This window comes from Taurulus bubalis, assembly GCF_910589615.1.
Source record: "Taurulus bubalis genome assembly, chromosome: 5".
In the NCBI taxonomy this organism is placed as follows: Eukaryota; Metazoa; Chordata; class Actinopteri; order Perciformes; family Cottidae; genus Taurulus; species Taurulus bubalis.
This window is the reverse complement of record NC_136593.1, coordinates 11,200,469-11,222,388: the sequence shown is the minus strand read 5'-3', so window position 1 is coordinate 11,222,388 and position 21,920 is coordinate 11,200,469. Positions and strand designations below refer to the sequence as shown.

Genomic DNA, 21,920 nt, shown 5'->3' with positions numbered 1-21,920 from the left:
TCTCTTAACACACAACTATGTAGAATGGTCTCCAAGCTGCTACATCTTAGATAGTCACATGTGGGTACCTAGTACCTAATAGAGAGGCACAGCACTTTGCCAATAAATGTACAGCGTAAGTCTTTTGCAACACATCACATTGGTATCGTTCTACAGGCCCAGGCACTACTGTGACCAGTAATGACGAAGAACCAAGACAAGTTTTAACCATAAATTGTATGTCATCAAACATATTTAAAATTATTAATGGTTAGAAAAGAAAGAAACAGCTGCTTTACTCACAATGTTAACTGAAAAACAACAACAAATGTGTTATGAAAGTTTGTGAAAAACAGAAGCAGACTACAAATAATGTGATAGCTTTTGCTTTTTTCCCCTTTTTTTTTTTTACAAAACAAAAATAACACTTTGAGTCATTTGTTTCATTTCCTGTTTTGAGTAGTAGTGGATAATGTTGTTGTTGTTGTTGTCTGCTGTAGTTTTCATTTGTTGGACTTGAAGAGGGCGGGCCGCTTGGTCGGTCAGTCAGGCAGTTGGTTAGAAATGTGTCTCCTTCTCTGAGATGGTGGATATTTTCGCATCAACCTTAGGTTTTGCATCGTTGGCAGCATAAGGACTGAGGGCGGCGAGCTTCCCTCTCATTTTCAAGTCCGGGCTCGGAGTCGTCAACTTCTTTATTCTCTGCAGGGAGCATCGAGAGAAACAAGGTTATCTTTCCATCTCCCATCACAGTGATATTTTGGATAACAGTATTAGGCAAATACAGTTCATGCATATAGTCATACTATTTGAAGGAACTAAAAATGCATCAACAAAAAAATATCTATCCAAATATAAAATGCCTGTGCCAGTGATTCATTTGTTGACGAATACAGTTTATCTGCTTTTTATGAGCAATTCTTGTCCACTTCCAGGACACTGAAGCGGGCAAGAAAGATCGCAGCTGACCCCTCTCACCCTGGACACAACCTGTTCGTGTCCCTCCACTTTGGCAGGAGGTTGAGGTCCATCAGGACTAAGACCTCATGCCACACCAACAGTTTCTTCCCGTCAGCAGTCGGGCTCATCAATAGAGCCCGGGTTCCCCACTGACTGACTCTACCATCACAGAACTATTCTCGGACAATTCTTTCGGACCATTTATTTTTCTTCCTTTCTCTCCTCTTACCGGTCACTCCACTGCACACTTCATATTTAAACACTCATGCCACATACACTTAACTTTAACTTTAACTTAAACACACACGTCACTTTAACATACACTTATATTAATGTTATCTGTTGTCTGAGCACTTTATCCTTATCTGATTTAGACATCATTGCACTGTTTCGGCGTTGATTGTTGTTTGTCTCGTCTAATGTTTAATGTATGCACCTTCCACCTAACTAAGTTCCTTGTTTGTGCAAACATTCCTGGCAATAAACGGTTTCTGATTCTGATATCAACTAACCGTTACCTCATTTGTGGACAAATAGACAATTTTTCTTTCTTATTCAGTTAGAGTATGTTATTCAAGTGAATAGAAAAGCTTTAAGACACTCACACAGTGTGTGCCATAACAGACTGTATATATTATTTCAAATGACAAAGTATTCATTTGACAATGTCATACTAACTAGCCAGTTAACTTATGGTAAATGGACCCGTACTTGTATAGCACTTTTCTAGTCTTCCGACCACTCAAAGCGCTTTAACACTACATGACATCATTCACCCATTCACACACTGATGAGAGGAGCTACCATGCAAGGTGCCACATCAGGATTATCAACCATCCATACACCGTAGGCACAGCTACGGGAGCAATGTAGGGTTAGGTGTCTTGCTCAAGGACACATCAACATGGGCTAGCGGAGCCAGGGATCGAACCACCGATCCTCTGATTGAAGGAGGACCCTGCTCACCACTGAGCCACAGTCACCCACACAGTTGCCCACTTACTAACTAACTGAATAGTCACTGTCCATAGACTGTAGTGCATATGATACTATATGAAGCTGTAATAATATATTGGCAATAAAAACATATAGATATGACCAAAGTACAGTTATCCATTTACATTTCTTATTTTTATTTCTACACTACAAAAAGCATTTGTATGCCATGTGTACTTTATTGAAGACATGATGACCAACACATCAATGGTATCATTCCTCTACTTTTCATTATGCCTCCATATGAGGCTATTATAAACCTGCAATTTATTTATTTCATCCTCCCTCGAGCAGCGATAAGAGATCAGCTGTGTCAACATCCCTCTGAGAAAGTCAAATAGATACAAGAGCTGGATTATTTGATAATTTCCTTCATTACAAGGTGATACGGGTTGCATCCATGGAATAATAGTTACTAATGCTGTTCTGCTTGTATGACCTTTTATGACTGTAAATTAAAGTCTTATACATGAATTGTATGAACTATATCAGAACATGTGGTCACGCTGTCCATTGCTGTTTTGATCAAGGAATGATCTGCTAACAGATATTGGCTTTGCGTTATCTTCCTAATATATAGCTTGGGGAGGTACACCTATTAATGATGACAGCCATGGCCGCAAACCTTGTTATCCACACTGCATTTTGACAATGTTTGCCACAGGATTAGATTTGGGGAAATTACCTGCTAGATTAGTTGAAAACACAAAGGAAGGTTCTCTATGTCATCGAAATGTTACAGTTGCAGCTCATCCTGCATATGACTACTGTAAATGTTCTTCATAAAACAAGGGCAATATAATCTTTCTAATACACAGACCATATCTGTCTATGATCTGTGCAACCCAAGTAAAAACTACATCACATTTCTGGCCTTTTGAAGAAGAAAACAGTCATTTTTTATTTGGGGAAACAAATGTGTTTTTCTCAAGATCAAAACTTGCAGGGTTTAGTTGGAGGCTACTTATCATCAAGAGCATTGTCTCATTAATTTAAAAGTAATTACTGAAATGTTCAGGTATTAAAGTTAATTTGACAATGGCATTATAATTAAAGCTACATGCAATAAGACATGAGCATTACTGTTTTTCTTCGATGAAAGAAAACCCTGTAAGATTGGTCCAAATGTGTATTTGTACCTCAGAGAAGGTGCCAGGAGTCTGCCAGATCTTCCAGATCATTCCCAGTGGGATGCAGACCATCGAGGACATGGCCATGAACCAGCCGATACCGTAGCCCCAGTCAGGGTAGGTGTACACGTTGTTGTACTTCAGCGGCTTGTATTTAAGCAGGAAGAACAGGAAAATTGCCTGCAGAAGTAGAAATTATAATACTATTTGTCAAAGTTGTTTTTTTGCATTGTAAGAAAGAAATGCATTTATTGATGACTACGGTTGCATACTTTGAATTCAGAGTCAGTAAAGTTCTGTAGTGAATACTATTCTAGTAAATGTAAAGCCACACACAATAGAGCCTTGATGTAAAGTATAAGTCATGTAAAAACCACCCAAACCTACAGTTTAAAATGTTAGTACCTTCCCCTAAACCCAGATATAAATCAAAAGCTGTTTATACGACACACTGTTTTTTACAGTGTTTTTGCTTCTATTAAGAAATATTTAAAACATACATATCTAAAAACATTATGGGTTTGTGTAGCTGCATATAGAAACAGCTAGAGGATACAATTGAACTGTTCACCCATAGTGACCCATCTTGCAAACTGAACAAATAACAATTTTATTTTTTTACTCAAATAAATAGTGCCAATAATTTGAAACCCAGGATCCATCTGAAAGATAACGAAAAGCATCCTCTGAATATGTCTGTCCATCATCACTATTGAGCTCATCTACATGATGTGTTGTCGATGCTACTGCTGATGCTTGATTTTGTGTCTGCAATCGGACTCACAGAACAGATGCCCGGGGTCAGGATTATCCAGCACCATTTGATGAAGAAGACAGGTTTGTAGCCAATCATGTCCTCAATATTTTTGTAGAATCTGTCACTACCTGAAATGCAAATATGTGTCACTCAGAGTTTCTGCATGTACCATCAAAAATAATGATGAGATTGATGTCTTTTGAGAGTTTAAAAGATACAAATAGATACAAAGATACAAAGCTGCTGAATAGATGTGGAAAACATTTTGTTTGAAACTTTCTTTGAGGAGAAAAAGACATTCTGCATTACTTCATGTAACATGTTCTTCTCATAAATATATATATATTAAATTATACAATAATTAAAATAAACATAAATAAAAGCCACAAACTCCTTACATATAATCATATATCATATATATATATACTAAATCATATCATATCAAATCTGAAAAAGAATGCCCGATACTATGTTTGCTTAATGAAATACCAAACAACCTTCACACTGCTATAATACCATAATATCAAGTTCAATATCTTACTAAAAAGATGTGTGTGCCTTGTATAACACTAATAAGTGAGAGATGCATGTGTTTGTCCCCATTCTCCAGCAGAGGGCAGAGAAGAAATATTATTTCAGCAAAGAAGGTAAAAGCATTATCCAATGTTTGTGCAATGACCTTTTTCTGTGTGTGACAGTTAACATAAGACAGACTATTGTTATCAGATCTCTAGTTACATTTCAATACTTACCATACACCCAGCCGATACATATGGACTCAAATATGGCCACAAACAGCAAACACATCCCGCTGGCAGCGTACGAGTCAAACAGCTGGAAGACGTACATCCCTCCCTGATGGGACAAGACAGGTGTCAGTTTTCTGTCACAGACACTGAGACACTGTGTATGCATCAGGCTTGGTTTGATCACATCAAATATGAAATTATTCATGTTTTCTTAATTTGGTTGTCGGGGCCGATGTCATAGTGACATATAGTAATCCAGATAATTCAATTAACAAGCTAGCCTGATTTTGCCGAGAGGTAAAAGAAAAAAAAAGCAGATCTAAAGCTTACAAACTAACATACCGTATATCGCTTCATGCGTACAATTTGAACTAACCGTGATGATAAAACTTCATCACCGTTTCAGTTATTTGTGTTAAAACCAGGCTAGCCGTCTGCTAGCTGGAGATTTCAAAGGACATAAAATATATATGAGAGTGGTATCAATCTTATCATCTAATTCTCAGTAAGAAAGAAAATATATATACATTTTCCATAAATCCTTTAAAACTTCCCATTGGTTACAGTGCTCACATGTTATTATCCATTTTACCTACCCCACCTCCACTTAAGACAACTCATCTGTGCTTTCACGCCACTAACAGTGTCATCATGAATAAAATCTCAACATGGGTATTGAACTTTACTCCCAGACGACCTTCTGAGTGGTGATTTCATACTACTCGAGGTCTCTCATGACATTTTATTCATGATGGCTCTTTGGTGGCAGAAAAGAATAAAGTGTAAAGAGTACAGGTGTTGAAAGACGAGTAAATACGGAAACATGAAAAGCTTTTAGCGGACGAAAGACCTTCTTCATAGTGTCAGGAACCAGATTATCTTCCATTATTATGACTTAAAGATGAAATGCACAGCAGAACAGCAGAGCTGGTGACATGAATGTAGCTCTAAATGGATTGCAGAGTTTTAGGATTGAAACATGGTCAACTCTGGAGTCCACATTGTATCTAACATATGGATTGTTTTATCTAGAATGTACCTTGCTGGGTTTCACCTCAGACTGTAGATGTAAATTGGTGGTAGTGATGATGATGATGATGATGATGATGATGATGATGATGATGATGATGATGATGATGATGCTGACATGCCCACATATAAAAGAAAAGAAAAACATAAAGGTAAAAACTCCCCAGAATTAAGGTTGAGTACACTTTGACATATGATTAAGTAGATTTCCATATTGTGTGTCTCGTATTTAAAAACATCTGTTGAGTAACTAAAGCCATCACAAAATCCTTGTTTTGTCTCTTGTTGTGCTGTACCGATTAGTTTGAAGCTTGACATTCAAAATTAAAAATCAACAATCGAATATTGTGCACCTTTTTTCGTGCATGTATAATCATTCTGTTTCAGCCCAGTGGCAGATACAGTTTAGCCTACACAAATATTAATAGTGTAGAATTAGATTATAGTGGTGAAAGCTCAAATACTTCATGTACTGTAGCATTGTAGCAGTGCAATGCCAAACAATAATTGAGTTTCTTGGTGTCGTTTTGTGAAGACGTTCTACTTTCTTTTGCATTCTTTCGCTCGTTTCTCCTGATTATGGAACCAAAAACTATTATAGACAAGTCAATCTTGCAGCTGACAGGCGTAACCTTAAACGCTAAAGTTGTAGCTATAGCTGAGTCTTACCTCTGTACACATAATTAATCCGATGAAGAAGGAGACGATAGACATGATCAGAATCAGCAGCTCTCTACGGTAGCCTCTCCTGAAGGTCTCTGGGTACATGTCCACCACAGCTGTCACTAAACTCTCCACACACACAAACTGTAAAATAGAATAAATAAGATAATTGTTTCAATGGAAACCTCCTTCAGTTTAGTTAGTTGACGAAACAATACTATGGTACATTACAAAAAACACAGTTACTCCATTATGATTTATGATGATGTCAATACATATTGATGTCAATACATATTTATAATCATAGTAATTTGAGCCTAAACAGTAATTTTTGTAATTACTTGTACATCTTTAGCAACCTTTGAATTTTATAAAAAAGTTAAAGATTCTCTATATTCTCAGTATCCTGACACCAGTGGTCATCACCTGACTGTCCAGGCCGAGGAAGATGAGCATCAAAAAGAAGAGACCGGCCCAAAGTGGCGCCAGAGGCATCATAGTAACAGCCTTCGGGTATGCAATGAATGCAAGACCAGGACCTGTATCACAAAAAAAATCACAACAGTAGTCTTATGAGAGCAGGTGAGAGTATTCAAAAAATTCAAGACAAGATGGCTTAACAGCATTAATCATAGATTGGTCCATACATCTTTCACTTTTTAGCTACACCCTATTTAACCTTTGCTCACATTTATTATAATATTTAGTTTAATCAGTTAAACTTTTGACTTATAGTTGTCTATTTGACAGTGCTCACAGTTGAACACTGTTTTCCTAGGAGTCCACTTAAAGCTTTAAGCTTTAATATTTATTATACTCATTTTATCATTGGCAACTGATCGTGGTATAAGCAGGAATATTCCAATAGAAACACATTATCAAAAATCCATGCTGATGCAAGTAAACTTCAACTTGGCAAAGTGGTTTGAACATCATAAAAAACGCTCCCTCCAAACTAAAGGCAGATAGACGTGTAAATATACTGTAAGTGGACAAAGTGGTGCAATGCCTATTCGTGGGGGAAATTAATGCGATACAGTTATAAAACTGATTGAAAATAAGAGAAGGAATGCCATTGCGTTATTTAATACCTACATTTTGTGACACATTATTTAAAACATTGAAATTTGTCCTCACCATGCTCTTAGACAAACATTTTAAATCTCTCGCTCTGTCACATTCACTAAATCATTCATACTGACTTAAATAAATCATGATACGGTGGTCTAAGAGCTTTGGTGAAGAGTGTGGCGTTATATAACTGGTTATGTTGGTCGATTTTACCACACTAAGATGTTTCAGACGGGCTCTCTCTAGTCTACAGTATGCATTAGATATAGTATACAGCCACATTACAGTTCTGGGACTTGATACCTGATTAAGAATCATTCTTGTTATTCTCTCACCAGATTCTGCCACAGCCTCGATGGGAACATTTTGTTCGTAGGCCATGAAGCCCAGCACAGAGAAGATAGCAAAACCTGCTAAAAAGCTGGTGCCGCTGTTTAGACAGCACAGCATGAGGCAGTCCCTGAGGAGCAAGACAGACAGAGAAGGAGATCACACTCACAGTAAGAGCTGTCCCCGGACCTTTAGTATAAGGCGACGCATACTTTCTGCCATATACATTCTCATGCATGAAACTACTGTGTGATGAATGGAAACGGAAATGTATGTGGTAGTTCATTCATTCTCATCCTGTATTCTTATAGTATTACTTGTAACAGTTATTGTTGTAGGAATTGTAACTTCCGAGAGCAGTGAGACAGCCCAAGCAGATGGCATAGGAGAAGAAGATTTGGGTTCCAGCATCCACCCACACCTGAAGGAAAATTGGGAATAAACATAAAGGTCAACAACAAATCATTGTAAAACATAACAAACAGAAAGTAAATAATGTTTCCAGCAGACATAACTGCTATAATTGTCACTGACAATATATAGTTTTGTGAGATTGCTTTGAATTAAATCACAGAATTACAATAAGTAGAACAGGTTTTTCCAATCAAAAGAGATTACCATGATATGTCAAGAGGTGACTGTTATCTTCTCTAATGAAACCCCACATTTCTTTTGTTACTCATCTACCTGATTTTCATCATCTCGCAGACTTTGTAATGAAATCATGGCTCAGCTCAACCTATTCCTTTGCCCTCTAAGAGGCACACAGTGGAGCAGCATGAATCATGGATTAACATCCTAAAAGTAGACACAAAGTCTTCCGCTTCCTAAATATTCATATTTCGCTACACCAACAGCTATAGAGTAAAATTTGGGGTTTCCTTAAACATTCAATATTTTTTTGCCAATGGAATTTGTTTGTTGAAAAAGTAAAGATTGATTTATGCTTGTTGCATCTGCAAGGATGAAAGAATGCAGAAGACATTAGCTTCAGATACACTGGCCCCAACATGAGAGAATATCGGTTTTCCAAGAGGAATAACACTACACATTTCCATCCACCTTGTTTAAAATTCATGTGCCACCTCTCCATTTGTTTCACTCCCTCACATCTGGAGGGCCAAATCTAACCTCCTGGTGGGCTAACTTTGGTCTGCGGGCAGCCTTGCTGTAGAAGCTTTGTAATTTGGGTGTAGCGGCTCTTAAAGCCTCGGCTTCTGTAAGACCCTATCCACTCTAGAAAAGCAACTGAATTGGTTGCTCATGTTTTCCTGAAGCACATGTTTGTGGTTATGTAAATAATGACCGTCCTCTCTAAGCAGCAACGGTGGAAGAAGCTCATGTTGTACCTCACAAAACCTTCCAGTATTGTGACTTTGACAGACAAAAACTTTTTTTTTTTATTTAGGTATGATGAATTGTCGTTTCGTAATCAGCTGCTACACTGAGATGTCCCGAGTGAATTCTTATATAACGGGATAATTAAAGATAATTAATTCTCAAGTTTTTCTATCAGTTTAATCCTCTTTAGGGTCGCGGCTTAGTCCAGTATACACCGGGTTGAAGGGGAACATCATAGTTAGGTCCCTGCTTCAATGCAAAACAATTCAGAATCACACTGCAAGCAAATTGGTGATTAGGAAAGATGATGGTTCATGCAAGACCTTTATCACCTTCTTTATCCCACCCAATTATATATTTAGGTATAATGTGGTCATGGGTCAAAGTATTTAAATTCTCAGGCGGCATGGGAATTTACACATGCAAGATTCTTCACTGAGACAGTGAAGCAGTAAAATGCACATCATGAAACTAGTTTGTAGTTCAGCACAGAACCCTAGAACACACAGGATAGCATGGTGTGCAAGCAAATTCAAACTTAATGCAGCATGGCTCTTTGAGAACTCTCTTACATCACCATTCAGCCACTAATCTCATTTCCCCACCGAGCAACAATTAACAAACGCACGGGCTTCGCTCCCTCCTGAGAGTAACCACGGTAACTTCTGTGACCTCACAAACACAGGACTGTTCCTGTGGTAGAACAGGCCTTTCTCTCCTAATGTTCATTAATGTTCCCTTTAGTTCAACCTCGGCTGATGGCCGCACAGCGCAGGAAAACCTTAAAGGCCCAGGCGCAGAGAGAATCACTTGTTGATGTTGTGCCTAATTTGGCCGGCTTGTGTTTGGTTATGTTGAGACTGTGGCTCCACAAAACTTCTCTACTGTGTGAAAGTTCGATGACAATGGCTGTAAGATAGACTTCTTGTAATGTAAATAATCCACTCTTGGTACTTCTGACATTGCACTTTTTGTGTAAATGAGATCCATACCGTAAGCAATACTGTTATGTGAAGTGCAGCAAGATAATTGGCTGAAACTAATCATTTAAATTTCACTCGCCACTTTACCTTGGACCCATACGATGAACATAATTTATCAAATAATCATCACGTTATATTACATTGTACAGGTGGTGCAAGCCTACCGCCATGAGAAAGGTATACGGGGGAAGAGAATGAAGAGAATAGGCAATGCATGATGAAGGTCAGGGGTGTAAAAAGAGTGGGTGACACATTGCCACACACACTGCACACAGCCTGGTGAACAGAACAGAGGCCTGATTGTCCCTTCGGAAGCCAATTTAACATCTGTGTCAGAAGTAATGTCTTCCTCTGCCAAACAGCAGCAATTCTCTATCTCCCTCCTTGTCTCTATCTGTGACTCTGTTTGTGTCTTTGTTTGTTGATCCATTTTGTTTCACACCTTCACCATCTATCTGTATCACTGTTTCTTTCTGTCTCAAACTTAACTATGTTACCAGATGCAAAACTCATCTCATTGGATAACAACTGAAAAAAAATGTTATAGGCTTCCTTGTTTTCCATTGCAAATGCATGGATATAAAAATGAAGTATACCTGCTAACAGGCAGTTTATCAAGAGTTAAGGTTTTACTCTTTATATAGTGCATTATATCATCCATGGCTTGATACTGTATGTTCTTAACACATTTTCTCACCACCATCTCGCTACTTTGCAGAGTTTTGCTTGTCTGTCTGCACAGTTGCATACTGACTCAATTTCTAGTCATTTTAGGAGCAACGATGTGTCCTTGTTATCACATCCATGGCGTCTCACACCAACTGTTGCCATTAATAGTTTAAAACAGGTCTTCAGGGATTGGAGTCTGAACAGAAGGAAGTGATTAAATATGATATAATGTGTGTAATCAGTATAATATGATATCATATTGTAGCTTTTCTTGTTGTTTTTGTGTACTTGTGTCTTTGTATGTTCATTTGCACTATCCGCTCTGCTGCTGTAATTCCAGCAAATGTCCCCGCTGTGGGAGTAATAAAGGATTATCTCATCTTATCTTGATCAAAAGGGATATTTTGTTAAATGTGCAAGTTGCAAGACATCTACCTATTTTGAAAGCATGAAAAGACAGGAGACAGTCAGAAAACAGGCACTATTTCGCACTGAAGTTGCGTAATAAGTGGGTGCCTTAGTGTTAAACTCCAATTACCTGCAAAGCCCCTCCTCCCTACTGTTGCTACTTTCCGTTTTTGCGCAGCACATACAGAGTTCACAGTGATAACTGCGGCAGATTTACTAGTCAAAATGTCTCCACCTGACTTTCCATGTTTCTACCCAACTCCTTTAAGTGTGCACTTGAGTGCTACTTACAGGATATTTTCCTAAGGCCGAGACGAAAGCTGTATGTCCCAGGCGAATTAAATAATAACCTTGGAGATAACGATAGATTACTTGCATGCGCAAGAGTTACACACTTAGCGCATGCTAACGATTGCTGATTACATTACAGCCAGGAAACACACTGTGTAATCCCTTCCTTACATTGTAATGCCTTTCTATCAGTCTATCTATCCATCCATCCATCCATCCATCCGTCCATCTATCCATCCATCCATCCATCCATCCATCAATCTATCATTTATCCCTCCATCCGTCCATCCATCTATCCATCCATCCATCCATCCATCCATCCATCTCTATGTTCCTTTCTTTTCTGTCTTACTCACTCAAACTCGACCTCTATCTCGATTCATGTTGTCATGACACTCCATCCACGGACGTTTTCTTTTGCACTGTTGCCTAGCGACCCGAGTGGTCTGCCTCTTCCAGACGAGGTCAAGGCGTCTGCTCTGCGTGAGCGTTGGAGTTATATGTTGATGCACCACCTCTATTAGCCTCAAATCCTGAACTGTCAACTCCCCCAGGCTCTGAAAACTCACTATTGACTTGACCGCTGTTCACCTCATCACCAGCAGGAAGTGCCGGCACTGCGATGATAATCTTGACTCTATATTACTGTAAGGTACAGTGGCATCAATGCCATTATAGAGGGGCGTATAAATGAAGCCAAATGTTTATAACTGTATAAAACAGTTGCTTCTTTTTTTGTATTCAGCCACAAGAGAGGTGCCATCTGGCAAACAGTTTCATTCTGCATAAAATAGACAAACAAGCAGTTGTTTTGGGTATACTGTAAAGTATCGTGTATTTGGACAATATAGTACATTAAAAACGTTTAAAAAAAAAGAAGAATGATCCCCCATCACATTACAGTTGCAACAACACCTCCAGTCCTCCTGGCAGCAACTCAGCTCCAGACAGGTGGGTGTGAGGCAGCGCTATACATTAATTGAGTCTAGTCTCTGTAAACCCTCCTGCTTTACCTTCTGCATTTCATAGGTAATCTGACCAAAACTGTCATGGCACATTCAGATTATATAAGGTTGGAGTTCTGCAGTGTCCTTGATGTGAAGCATCCCACAAAAAAAACAGTATTACTGGACTTGGGTTTTCTGGACTTGCAGTTCTGACCTCCAGCAGTAAGAAAACTAATAGCAGTGTAAAGCTGTTTGGGGTGGGAATCACCAGAGCCCCCACCATATTATATTATCACGATACTAAGTCACAATACGATATTATTGCGATATATTACCTATTTTCATTTGGAAATTATGCAGTTTGTAAACATCTGTTTATTTCTAATGGCCAATTAACTAAATGATGTATTACCATCATCAACTATTTCCTACTTAGCTACTTAGAGCTAGTGTTGGGAAGTTAAACAGGTCAAATTCACTCTCTGATCTCTATTTATATTGCTGTGAAAACATCTCCTTCAAACAGATGGATTAATTCAAGTTTCTCACCAAAAACTAAATTTTACAAGATTACTTTCACATATCATTAAGACCTCAGATTTCTATATATTAGCAATATAACGTTATATAATAACGATATAACATTATTCTATATAATAACGGCCAATGATGATCGGCAGTTAAACTTGTTTTACACTGATGGTTAAACTATGTAATTAATACACGATTCACATGAATCCATGGTCATTTGTATTCAAAATGCCAAACACTGCTGATTTCTCGAATTTTTGGGCGCATATAAGGCTGGGGTGTTGGTTCCCTCTGAAATATTTACAGCAATGCTTCAGGTGAGTGGCACTTGTCTCTCAAAGACACAGAAGTAACCGGTGTACCGGTTACGTGACTCACGCAAGAGGAGATTTCACTGCACACAAACATGCAGGAATCAGGACACCATAGATATCGTAGCTTCTTCAATTTTTATGGTTATGAAACCGTGGTTTATGTAACAGTTACGGCCAAATCCGTTAATCCCGACATCCTTAGTTGCATTATTAACAGTTTAAACAATAATAAAAATACTGTATCGACCCACCCCCTCCCACATCTAACAGCTGTGTTCGTAGACATGGTATGCCATCTACAGGCAAGGACCTCAATAGCTTCTGAAACCTTGACACATGTGGCACCTGCAGCCAATAAGTGTGACAACTCCATTATTTTCATAGCTGCAATGTGTGGGAAAGTTTGAGGTTACATTTGAAACATTTAACTTTTTTGAAGGAGGCAGATTCTTACCCTGTTCGCCATAGATGAGAGAGATACATTAGAAATAAGCCTACCTGAGGGTCAGAGAGACGTGACATGTCCGGGTAGAGGTAGAACTTGATGCCTTCGTATGCTCCTGGCAGCGTCACTCCTCTGATCAGCAGGACCAACAACATGACGTAAGGAAATGTAGCTGTCACATACACAACCTGCAAGTATAAATATGCAGATTTGGAATATTAATTAATGTGTGTACAGAGGGAAGCTGTGCAAAGCCTAAAACCTGCCAACAATAGTCACAGCTGATTATTATTAGGTCCTAACCAACATGGCCATGTTTCGTGACTATACTGTATACATAGTATTTGTATACAGTATGTACAGTACAACAACTGGTAGGGTGTCATGCACAGCACTACAGTCAACTCCTAGGTAGTAAATTCAGTACAGTACAGTAGCTAACCATCAAACCAACACACCCTTTTTTATTGCACCATTCAGGTTTTGCAGAATTGTGCTCAACATCTCAAGACTCTTAGAAACCCCTTGAACAAAGACCCTGGCCTCTTGGAAGGCAGAGGCGGGCAACATACATCCCCTGCCTTGCTGGCATCCAGTCAAAGTCCAATTGAGGGCAGAACAGGACAGAACAGAGCCAGCCAGGAGACTGAAAAGAAAAGAAGGCTCCTCTGGCCCCGTCTCTTAAACAGGAGAAGCCCTAGAGGAGTGATGCTGGCAGTGTGGGAAAATGCGCTTTTCTTTGAAGCACGTACAGAAGTGCACGAGTGCACACACACACAACTTCATTCATAACACTGAAATGGGTGTGCACATACTACAGACAAGGATAAAGTAGACCATTCACACATACGGGCCTAAAAACACACCCATAAACGCATGCACACTCCAATTACCTGTAAAACCCTGGTCCCATTATAGCTGCAAGCAGCATTTGGATTTGAATCATTTGATGTATTGAACTTTTTTATCCAAATGTGTGGGACCAATTTGATATGCCAGTCTTTATTCTGCCCTCCACCATTTAGAAATGTATAACATTCAGCTTTACTGAATATCCTGAATATCATTCACCTTAAAAACCCCAAAGTTTAGAAATACATTAATTCCTAACCAAGGTAGTGCTTGAACAGTAAGGGTCCACAAGACTTAATGAGGTTGTTCACAGTAAGCTTTTTTAATCCTAGCGTGGCCAACAGGGTAAAGTGTGGGAAAAGTTGTCTCCTACCCAGCAAATCCCTCTTTTAATTTGTCAAATAAAACGATCACGCATCCTAAAGCTTCTTGCCCTCTTTCTCTCCATGGCAATGAAAAGGGCAATATTCAATCTATGCACTTTTGGTGCTCCACATGCTCCATCCAGCTCACCACGGGTAAACATTTAAGCCACCACAAATTTACTGGTCAGACTTGCCCCTGCCTCGCCGTAAATCTAACAGGATGGCTTAAATGTGAGAATGGCTGGCAAACACAGCCAACAAAAGCAAACAGCTTAGCAGAGTCGGAACTGAATGGGCTGTAGGGTCTGTGGAGAAGAAAGCACTTTTCTCTCTTGCAATGGGTGGCTGTGGTTTATTTCTCATAGCAGGAGAGAGAGAGAGAGAGAGAGAGAGAGAGAGAGAGAGAGAGAGAGAGGGGCAGCAGAGGCGGAGGCTGAGGGTATACTCTGCATGCCCCTCATGAACGCTCTCCTTTCCTCCAGTGAATACAGGAATCAATCTTGGACCGGCTGCTAAAGCCCAGCCATGAAGAAGCCTTCTCTCCTCTTACTTCACAGCCAGACAAAAGACACTTCAGGGAGATATAGGCATTGCCGCTTGGTTGTTTCCCCCACCCCCGTCATGTAGAGTGTGAACCCATTCATTTTTCTTCACACACCTCTCTTTTTTTCTCTTTACTCTCTTTCTTCCCTCTCTTTTTTGCTTCCATCTCCATCTCTAACGCTCTACTCATTCTGGATCATTGAATCTGAGAGGAGTTTCTGTAGTGGAGCTGAGCACCCAAAGCAAGGTGCAGCGTCCTCACTTTCAAAGCTGCCAAAAGAGACTCAAAGGACATTAAAATGGAATAGGTGATGGGAGGAAAGGTAGAAGTAGGTTGTGTAGACACATCTTTTCTTCTTTATTTCGGTGGGGGGGGGACGCATATACTGTATAACTAAACCTCGTAAGCGAGACTTGTGTCTATATACTCTGCACAAAGTTAAACACGTTTCCAGTGGTTTTTGGCCTCCGCCAGAGTTGTCCCTTGTCACCAAGTTTATGATTTTCATGGACAGGATTTCAAGGCTCAGTCGGGGGGAGGAGAGTGTCCGGCTTGGGGACCTCAGAATTGCGTCTGTGCTCTTTGCAGCTGTTGTGGTTACGTTGGCTCCTTCAAAACGTGACCGTCACACTGAGGCAGTTTACAGCCGAGTGTGAAGAAGTCAGGATTAGAGTCAGTACATCCAAGTGTAGGCCTTGGTTCTCTGCTGGAAAACGATGGATTGCACCCTCTGGGTTGGGAGTGACTCACTGCCCCAAGCGAGGGAATTCAAGTATCCCTTCATAGTCCAACTGGAGAGACGCTTGTGTGGCATGGGAACACCTGAGGGTCCCCCAAGAAGAGCTGTTAAGTTTTGCTAGGGAGAGGGACATCTAGAATACCCGCCTAAACCTGCTGACCCCACGACCCGACCCCAGATAAGCAGATAGAAAATGGATGGATGAATGGATGCATGTAGCCTCTTGTGATGGAGTTATTTCAAGGACAAGATAACGTGCTATATGTTGTGGCTATTTTAGTGTTCAGAACGAAAATTAAACCAGCTCCAGTAAATAACGCCAAAGTACCATGCACACATATTCCTCATGTTTAGTGTGTGAAAACATCATGCAATACTTGGTTGCTTGCAGTTCAACCACATGATAGTACACATGCATTACTCAGTCTCACCTTGCCAGTTGACTTGGGTCCCTTCCAGATGCAGAAGTAGCAGATGAACCAGGCCAGGGCCAGGCACATTGCGAGCTCCCAGCGGAGTCCTCCCATGTGTTCAATGCCATCTGAAATCTTCAGTACTCTGCGTCTATTTGGCACAGAGAGCACAGGTGATTTACAATGTAGTTAATACTCTTGTGTGGCATAAACTCTTTCTGAGAAACGAAATGTGGATGTATTGAAAATAGAACCTTCAGTTAGTCGATAGGTATTAAGTGCAAACTGAATTCAATTCAATATATTTTGTATTGCCCAAAATCACAAATTTGCTTCAGATGGCTTTACAATCTGTACACAAACGACATCTTCTGTCCCGGGACCTCACATCGGTTCAGGAAGGACTCCCCCAGAAAACCCTTTAACATGGAGAGCAAGTAAGAAACCTTCAGGAGAGCAACAGAGGAGGATCCGTCTCCCCAGAAGGACAGAAGTACAATAGATGTCATGTGTACAGAATGAACAACATAACAGAGTGATAACACATTCAATGAATATGACAGAAATTATTCATATAATGAGTAGTAGGCATAATGAAAAAGTTACAACTACCCAAAATAACAGCAACAGTGGATATAGTAGAATACTAATGATAATAAAAGCAGTAATGGTATTGGCAATACTAATTACAATGCAACTAATAATAACTGTGCATTGATCACTAAATGGCCTTTATTGTGTTTTATTGATTCCCCATGTCATTACCATTGACATCCTGACTAAATCAAACATCCCCTTGCTATCAACGACTCAGAGAGCCACATGAATTCAAGGGGAATAACCAGCAGTACAGGATGACCTCAACGATTGTCTGTGATTCACACTGCAGCTTCCTCCTGTTCATAAACCTCATCCTGCTGCTAACCTGGTAGTTAAGGATGCAAGTGAGAGTTTCAGCATGCTGCTTAGTAGTAGTGAGTCATCAAGCCAATACAGTCCGATAGAGATCCTGTAGTGTTTTACTGTAATAGTATAGGTCTACTTGCAATACAGGTGTGACAGTGTAGGTGCAATATGTGCAATATGTAGGTGAGAGATGTCAGCGATTATGACATCATCTTGTCAGCGGTGGTGAATCAACAGTGTGTTTCCTGTTTGTTAAAGCAAAGCCAGGCAACAACATTGATGGTGGATGAGAAGTGAGACTCAGAGACATAGAGCTACATGGTGCTGCCAAATCTTTGCCACCGAGTTCACCCCCGGAGCTCCTGACCAGCCATTGATCATCGTGACATGTTCTTGGTGGCCGGCCACAGGCTAGGTCCAACACAGCCCCCCTGGTTAGCCGAGAGGGCAAGACGTGAACACTAATGTGTGTAAATATACTTTTGTGCGATCTAAAACGTATATAAATTGGATGTATACGGGCGTAAAGTGCTGCATATTTCGACAATGCAACTTGTGTTTTTGTACTGTGTGTTTGTAGGTTTGTGGTTTCTTGGGTAAACAATGATATATAGTCATTGCTTAGGGTTTCGGTATGGCTCTAACCACAGATAAGCAAGCAGAAGATAGATGTCTTCTACCTGGTGGTCCCAAAAATAGCAATCATAAAGAGACTCAGTAGTTAGTTTTACCAAATAAACTAATCTAATTTTACTTTTCACATGTATAAACTTTTTAAATGTAAAAAAAGAACACATTACCGCATCCTCTTAAGAGACGACCAAGACATCTGCATTGATAGCTCGTGTCTAGTCTTATTTTTTTGTACATTAAAACTTATTTGTCCAGACATATCACTACTTTAGTGATGCACTGGTACAATCATTGCACATAGTGTGTGTACAAAATTAATTGCATATGTACGAAAGAATGTGGTCGTTTGTGAGTCTTTCATCAAACTCTATTTCAGTGATTAAGCTTTTTATTTTTAGGAGTAAAGATGGGATGATAAAACTGTACGACATTATTTTGTAGCACCAACGTGAACATTCATACAGATGGCAAAATACAACTTGTTTAACTTACTGCTCTGATGTTTGTTGATGCTGTATATACAGTACAAAACATGACAGCCTGTCTTGGCATGGATTAAAAAAAGCCTGGTCGGTTTCTATTTTTGCCAGCAACACAGTGGTTCTCTTTTTGGCCGTTTCCTTTGGGCATGTATGTCTCCTGGGTTAGGTTTATATTCATGGCTCTAATCTAATGTCTGCATTCTTGTTACACAAATCATCTCACTTAATTTTGATTTAGACGCACCAATATAAATCTCATTTTTAATTTAACCATCTGACTGCAATAAACAGGTTTGTTTGTATTACATTTGACCCAGCAGTGTAAACACAGCCACTGGCAGCGAGACAGGAAGTGTGGTCAGCATTACACACTGACAAGGCCTGATCCCCTGCCACACACATGGCTCTAGCTGAGAGACAGCTGGCCTACCAGGGCCTGTTGACACACAGATATGAAAAGAGCTGACTAATTATTGGGGGAAATGTTAGGGGGGGTTAGTTTAAGTCTAGAGCGATCAGAAGCTCAGATTTTCAAGATTATAGTACATTAAATGAGATGCTGTAGACTGCCTGAACTGAAAATCACCTCCTTGTTGAGTTGTTATACAAACTGTGATACCATTAATACTTTATACCCACAGAGATGAAAGCCATCATCACAGTATGCCCTCCAATGGGACTTTGCACACACAAACAGAGCGTGAAATCTCATATAAAGACTAATGAATATGACAGAACATGAAACAAATGGAATAAAAAATGTACTCACTCCCAGAACTCAATCACTGGAGAGGTTGCATTGATGTTTGTAATGTTGGTGGCATTATCTCCAAAGGAGTCGACACAGTTCTCTGTGAATACACAATGGCATTACTTTTCGGTACGTCCTGCAGGTAGAGATTTAGATATGACATTACATATTAAATCCAAGGATGGATTTTCGATTTTATTTAATCTTGAAACAAAAAAAGGTGCACATGATTATTTTTGCACACAAGAATAATGTCCTCTTTAATCCCCTACCTGTGTTCCAGTAATGCCCACAGGCGGCCCACGGCAGCTCGGTGGTGAAGCAGTTGAAGAAGTAGAAGATGGCCCAGGCAAGGATCACCACATAGTACACGTTAAGATGAGCTGCAATCACCTGCGTTGCAAACCCAATTCCTGAAAAGACAAAGAGACACAGATAAATTAACAATTGTACGTGAATGGGCTAGATCTTCAAATTATTGTAACCTGCAATTATTCACAGCTGCAGTGAATAATATCAGTAAGACACATGTAAGATTCCGTAGCATGCAAAGGTGTTGCAACAGATAAGATTTGTTAAAGCAACAACAACAGCGACAAATGATTTACTCAGGATCATCATGAGAAAATAGATTTATATGACAATGTTTATTGTGCATGTACACGAATCACATTCCCTCAGCCCTGACTACTTTGTCACTTTTTAGTTTCCGATCTTCTATTTTAAAAGTAGGATCCTGAGCACACCCTGATAAAGAATATGAAGTGCAGGTTTTCTCACCCTCAAATAGCGGGCAGACTTTCCTCCAGCTGGTGATGCCTCCCTCAGTGGTGAACTGACCCAGGGCAGTCTCCAGGAAAAACACAGGGATACCGCAGCACACAAAGAAGATGACATATGGAACGAAGAATGCACCTGTAGGCACACAAAAGAAAAAATATACGGAGCATGAATCAATAAAAAAACGATAAAACTTTAAACGAGTGTGACATAAGATTTAGATAAAAGCACTCACTGCGATGACACACTCTAATGCCAAATTACCTTTTCATATGATAAATGGAGGATCCATACCGTGCTGTCTAATGATGTGTAATGAGTGAACCCACCTATTTCACGATTGTGCATAATGGATGAAATAATAAATGACATCATATATTAATACTTCTCTTGCCATTTCTTTTTCATGAAGTCAAAGTTCCTAGAAAGAAAATTGATCTCCCGCTTTCGTTTGCTAAAAGATGAAAGCACTTGTCTTACCTCTTTTACTCAGGAAGCTGCCTTTTACATTTGAATGATATCTTATCCGATGCATGTGTCTAATCAGGTAACATTCACATGTGTTTCTTTTCTAATCTTGCCTTTTCCATACTTACTTGTCTTAGCTTATTTTATGTCCACCGATTTTCGAACACAAAATCCCCTCCTACCACCTTGACTCTTTGCTGTATGTCCATAGATAATTAAAACGTCTTTACCTCCTCCATTCTTGTAGCAGAGGTAAGGAAACCTCCAGACGTTGCCCAGCCCAATGATCTCTCCAGCCACAGACAGGACAAACTCAATCTTGTTGTTCCAGTGGCCCCTCTCATTGTACTGCCCTTTGTCTAGGGTGGTGCTGGACCCTTCCGGGTCTTTGCCATCCTCTGGTTTACCGTTTACAACGGGCCCGCTCTTCTCAGCTGTCATGACGTTCCAGCAGCCCGCTGAGAGAGAGAGAGAGAGAGAGAGAGAGAGAGAGAGAGAGAGAGAAAAAAGAACAGATGGACAGAATAATTGTAAAAGGTAACTGTAACTGGATTTAGTGACTTTCTCTGGAATTATGATTTTTCCTGCAACATCTGAATGGGACTGTCCCATCAGTGCAAAAGCATGCCCATTGAAAAGTCCACACTTAGGTATGTGAAGGTTCAAATCAACTGCAGTCCAATTAATGTTCACTTATTGTGCAACTGCATGGTCCTTTAATCAGCCATGTATCTATATAAAGAAAGAACTGTGTCGAATTAAGTGTGACACCTCACCGACTATGAATTCAATTGAAGGACAACATCATCACGAATAAAAAAGTAGAAAAGACATTGTACATGTATGTTAATGTTAGTGAGTAGATAAGAAAAAAACTAGCTGTCAGTAACCTGCACGGACCCACTAACTTCTGTGAACACTCAACTCTTCTGCTTGATATCACTGTAATTCCCCATTGTTATGTAGCATCGAAAAACCAACCTGATAATTAGTTGAAATACAGTGAACCTGAAAATCTATTGTACTTAAATGCAAGATAGCAGCTTAGAAAGAAGTTTGGTCATTTGTCAATCAAAAAAAAGAGAGAATTGATCATGTAATAGAAATCAAAGACATGAAACAATAATTTGCTTACTCACCGGTCTCCTATGGAACAGTGGCTAACCTCTTTTTGGCTCCCGCGATGATGCGCACAAACAATTGCCTTTACAAAACACAGGGTGGTTAAGCCTGATCAGGGGGGTGAAGGAAAAAAAGGAGAGAGGGGGCAAAAGAGGAAAATGAGAACAATCTCGATCCGCGTTGTGTAAAGTGGCGGTGGTGGATCTACCGTCTATATAAAGGAAGATCCCATGGACGTGACAGAGGGACGGTAGATCTTGCTCCAGGCAGTG

General features: G+C 39.8%; 1 protein-coding gene across 1 annotated transcript; it reads right to left on the bottom strand.

The window, feature by feature from the left end:
- Positions 1-537: 537 nt before the first annotated feature.
- slc6a11b (solute carrier family 6 member 11b) lies at positions 538-20,967 on the bottom strand (the record flags this gene model as incomplete). The annotated part of the gene is made up of 14 exons (XM_079218848.1): positions 538-681; positions 3,075-3,245; positions 3,850-3,946; positions 4,571-4,677; positions 6,270-6,407; positions 6,690-6,802; positions 7,670-7,794; positions 7,982-8,085; positions 13,647-13,781; positions 16,525-16,657; positions 19,297-19,378; positions 19,551-19,691; positions 20,059-20,193; positions 20,757-20,967. The coding sequence occupies 14 exons, from the start codon at positions 20,965-20,967 to the stop codon at positions 538-540; spliced, it is 1,836 nt and encodes a 611-aa protein (XP_079074974.1).
- Between the last annotated feature and the right edge of the window lie 953 nt (positions 20,968-21,920).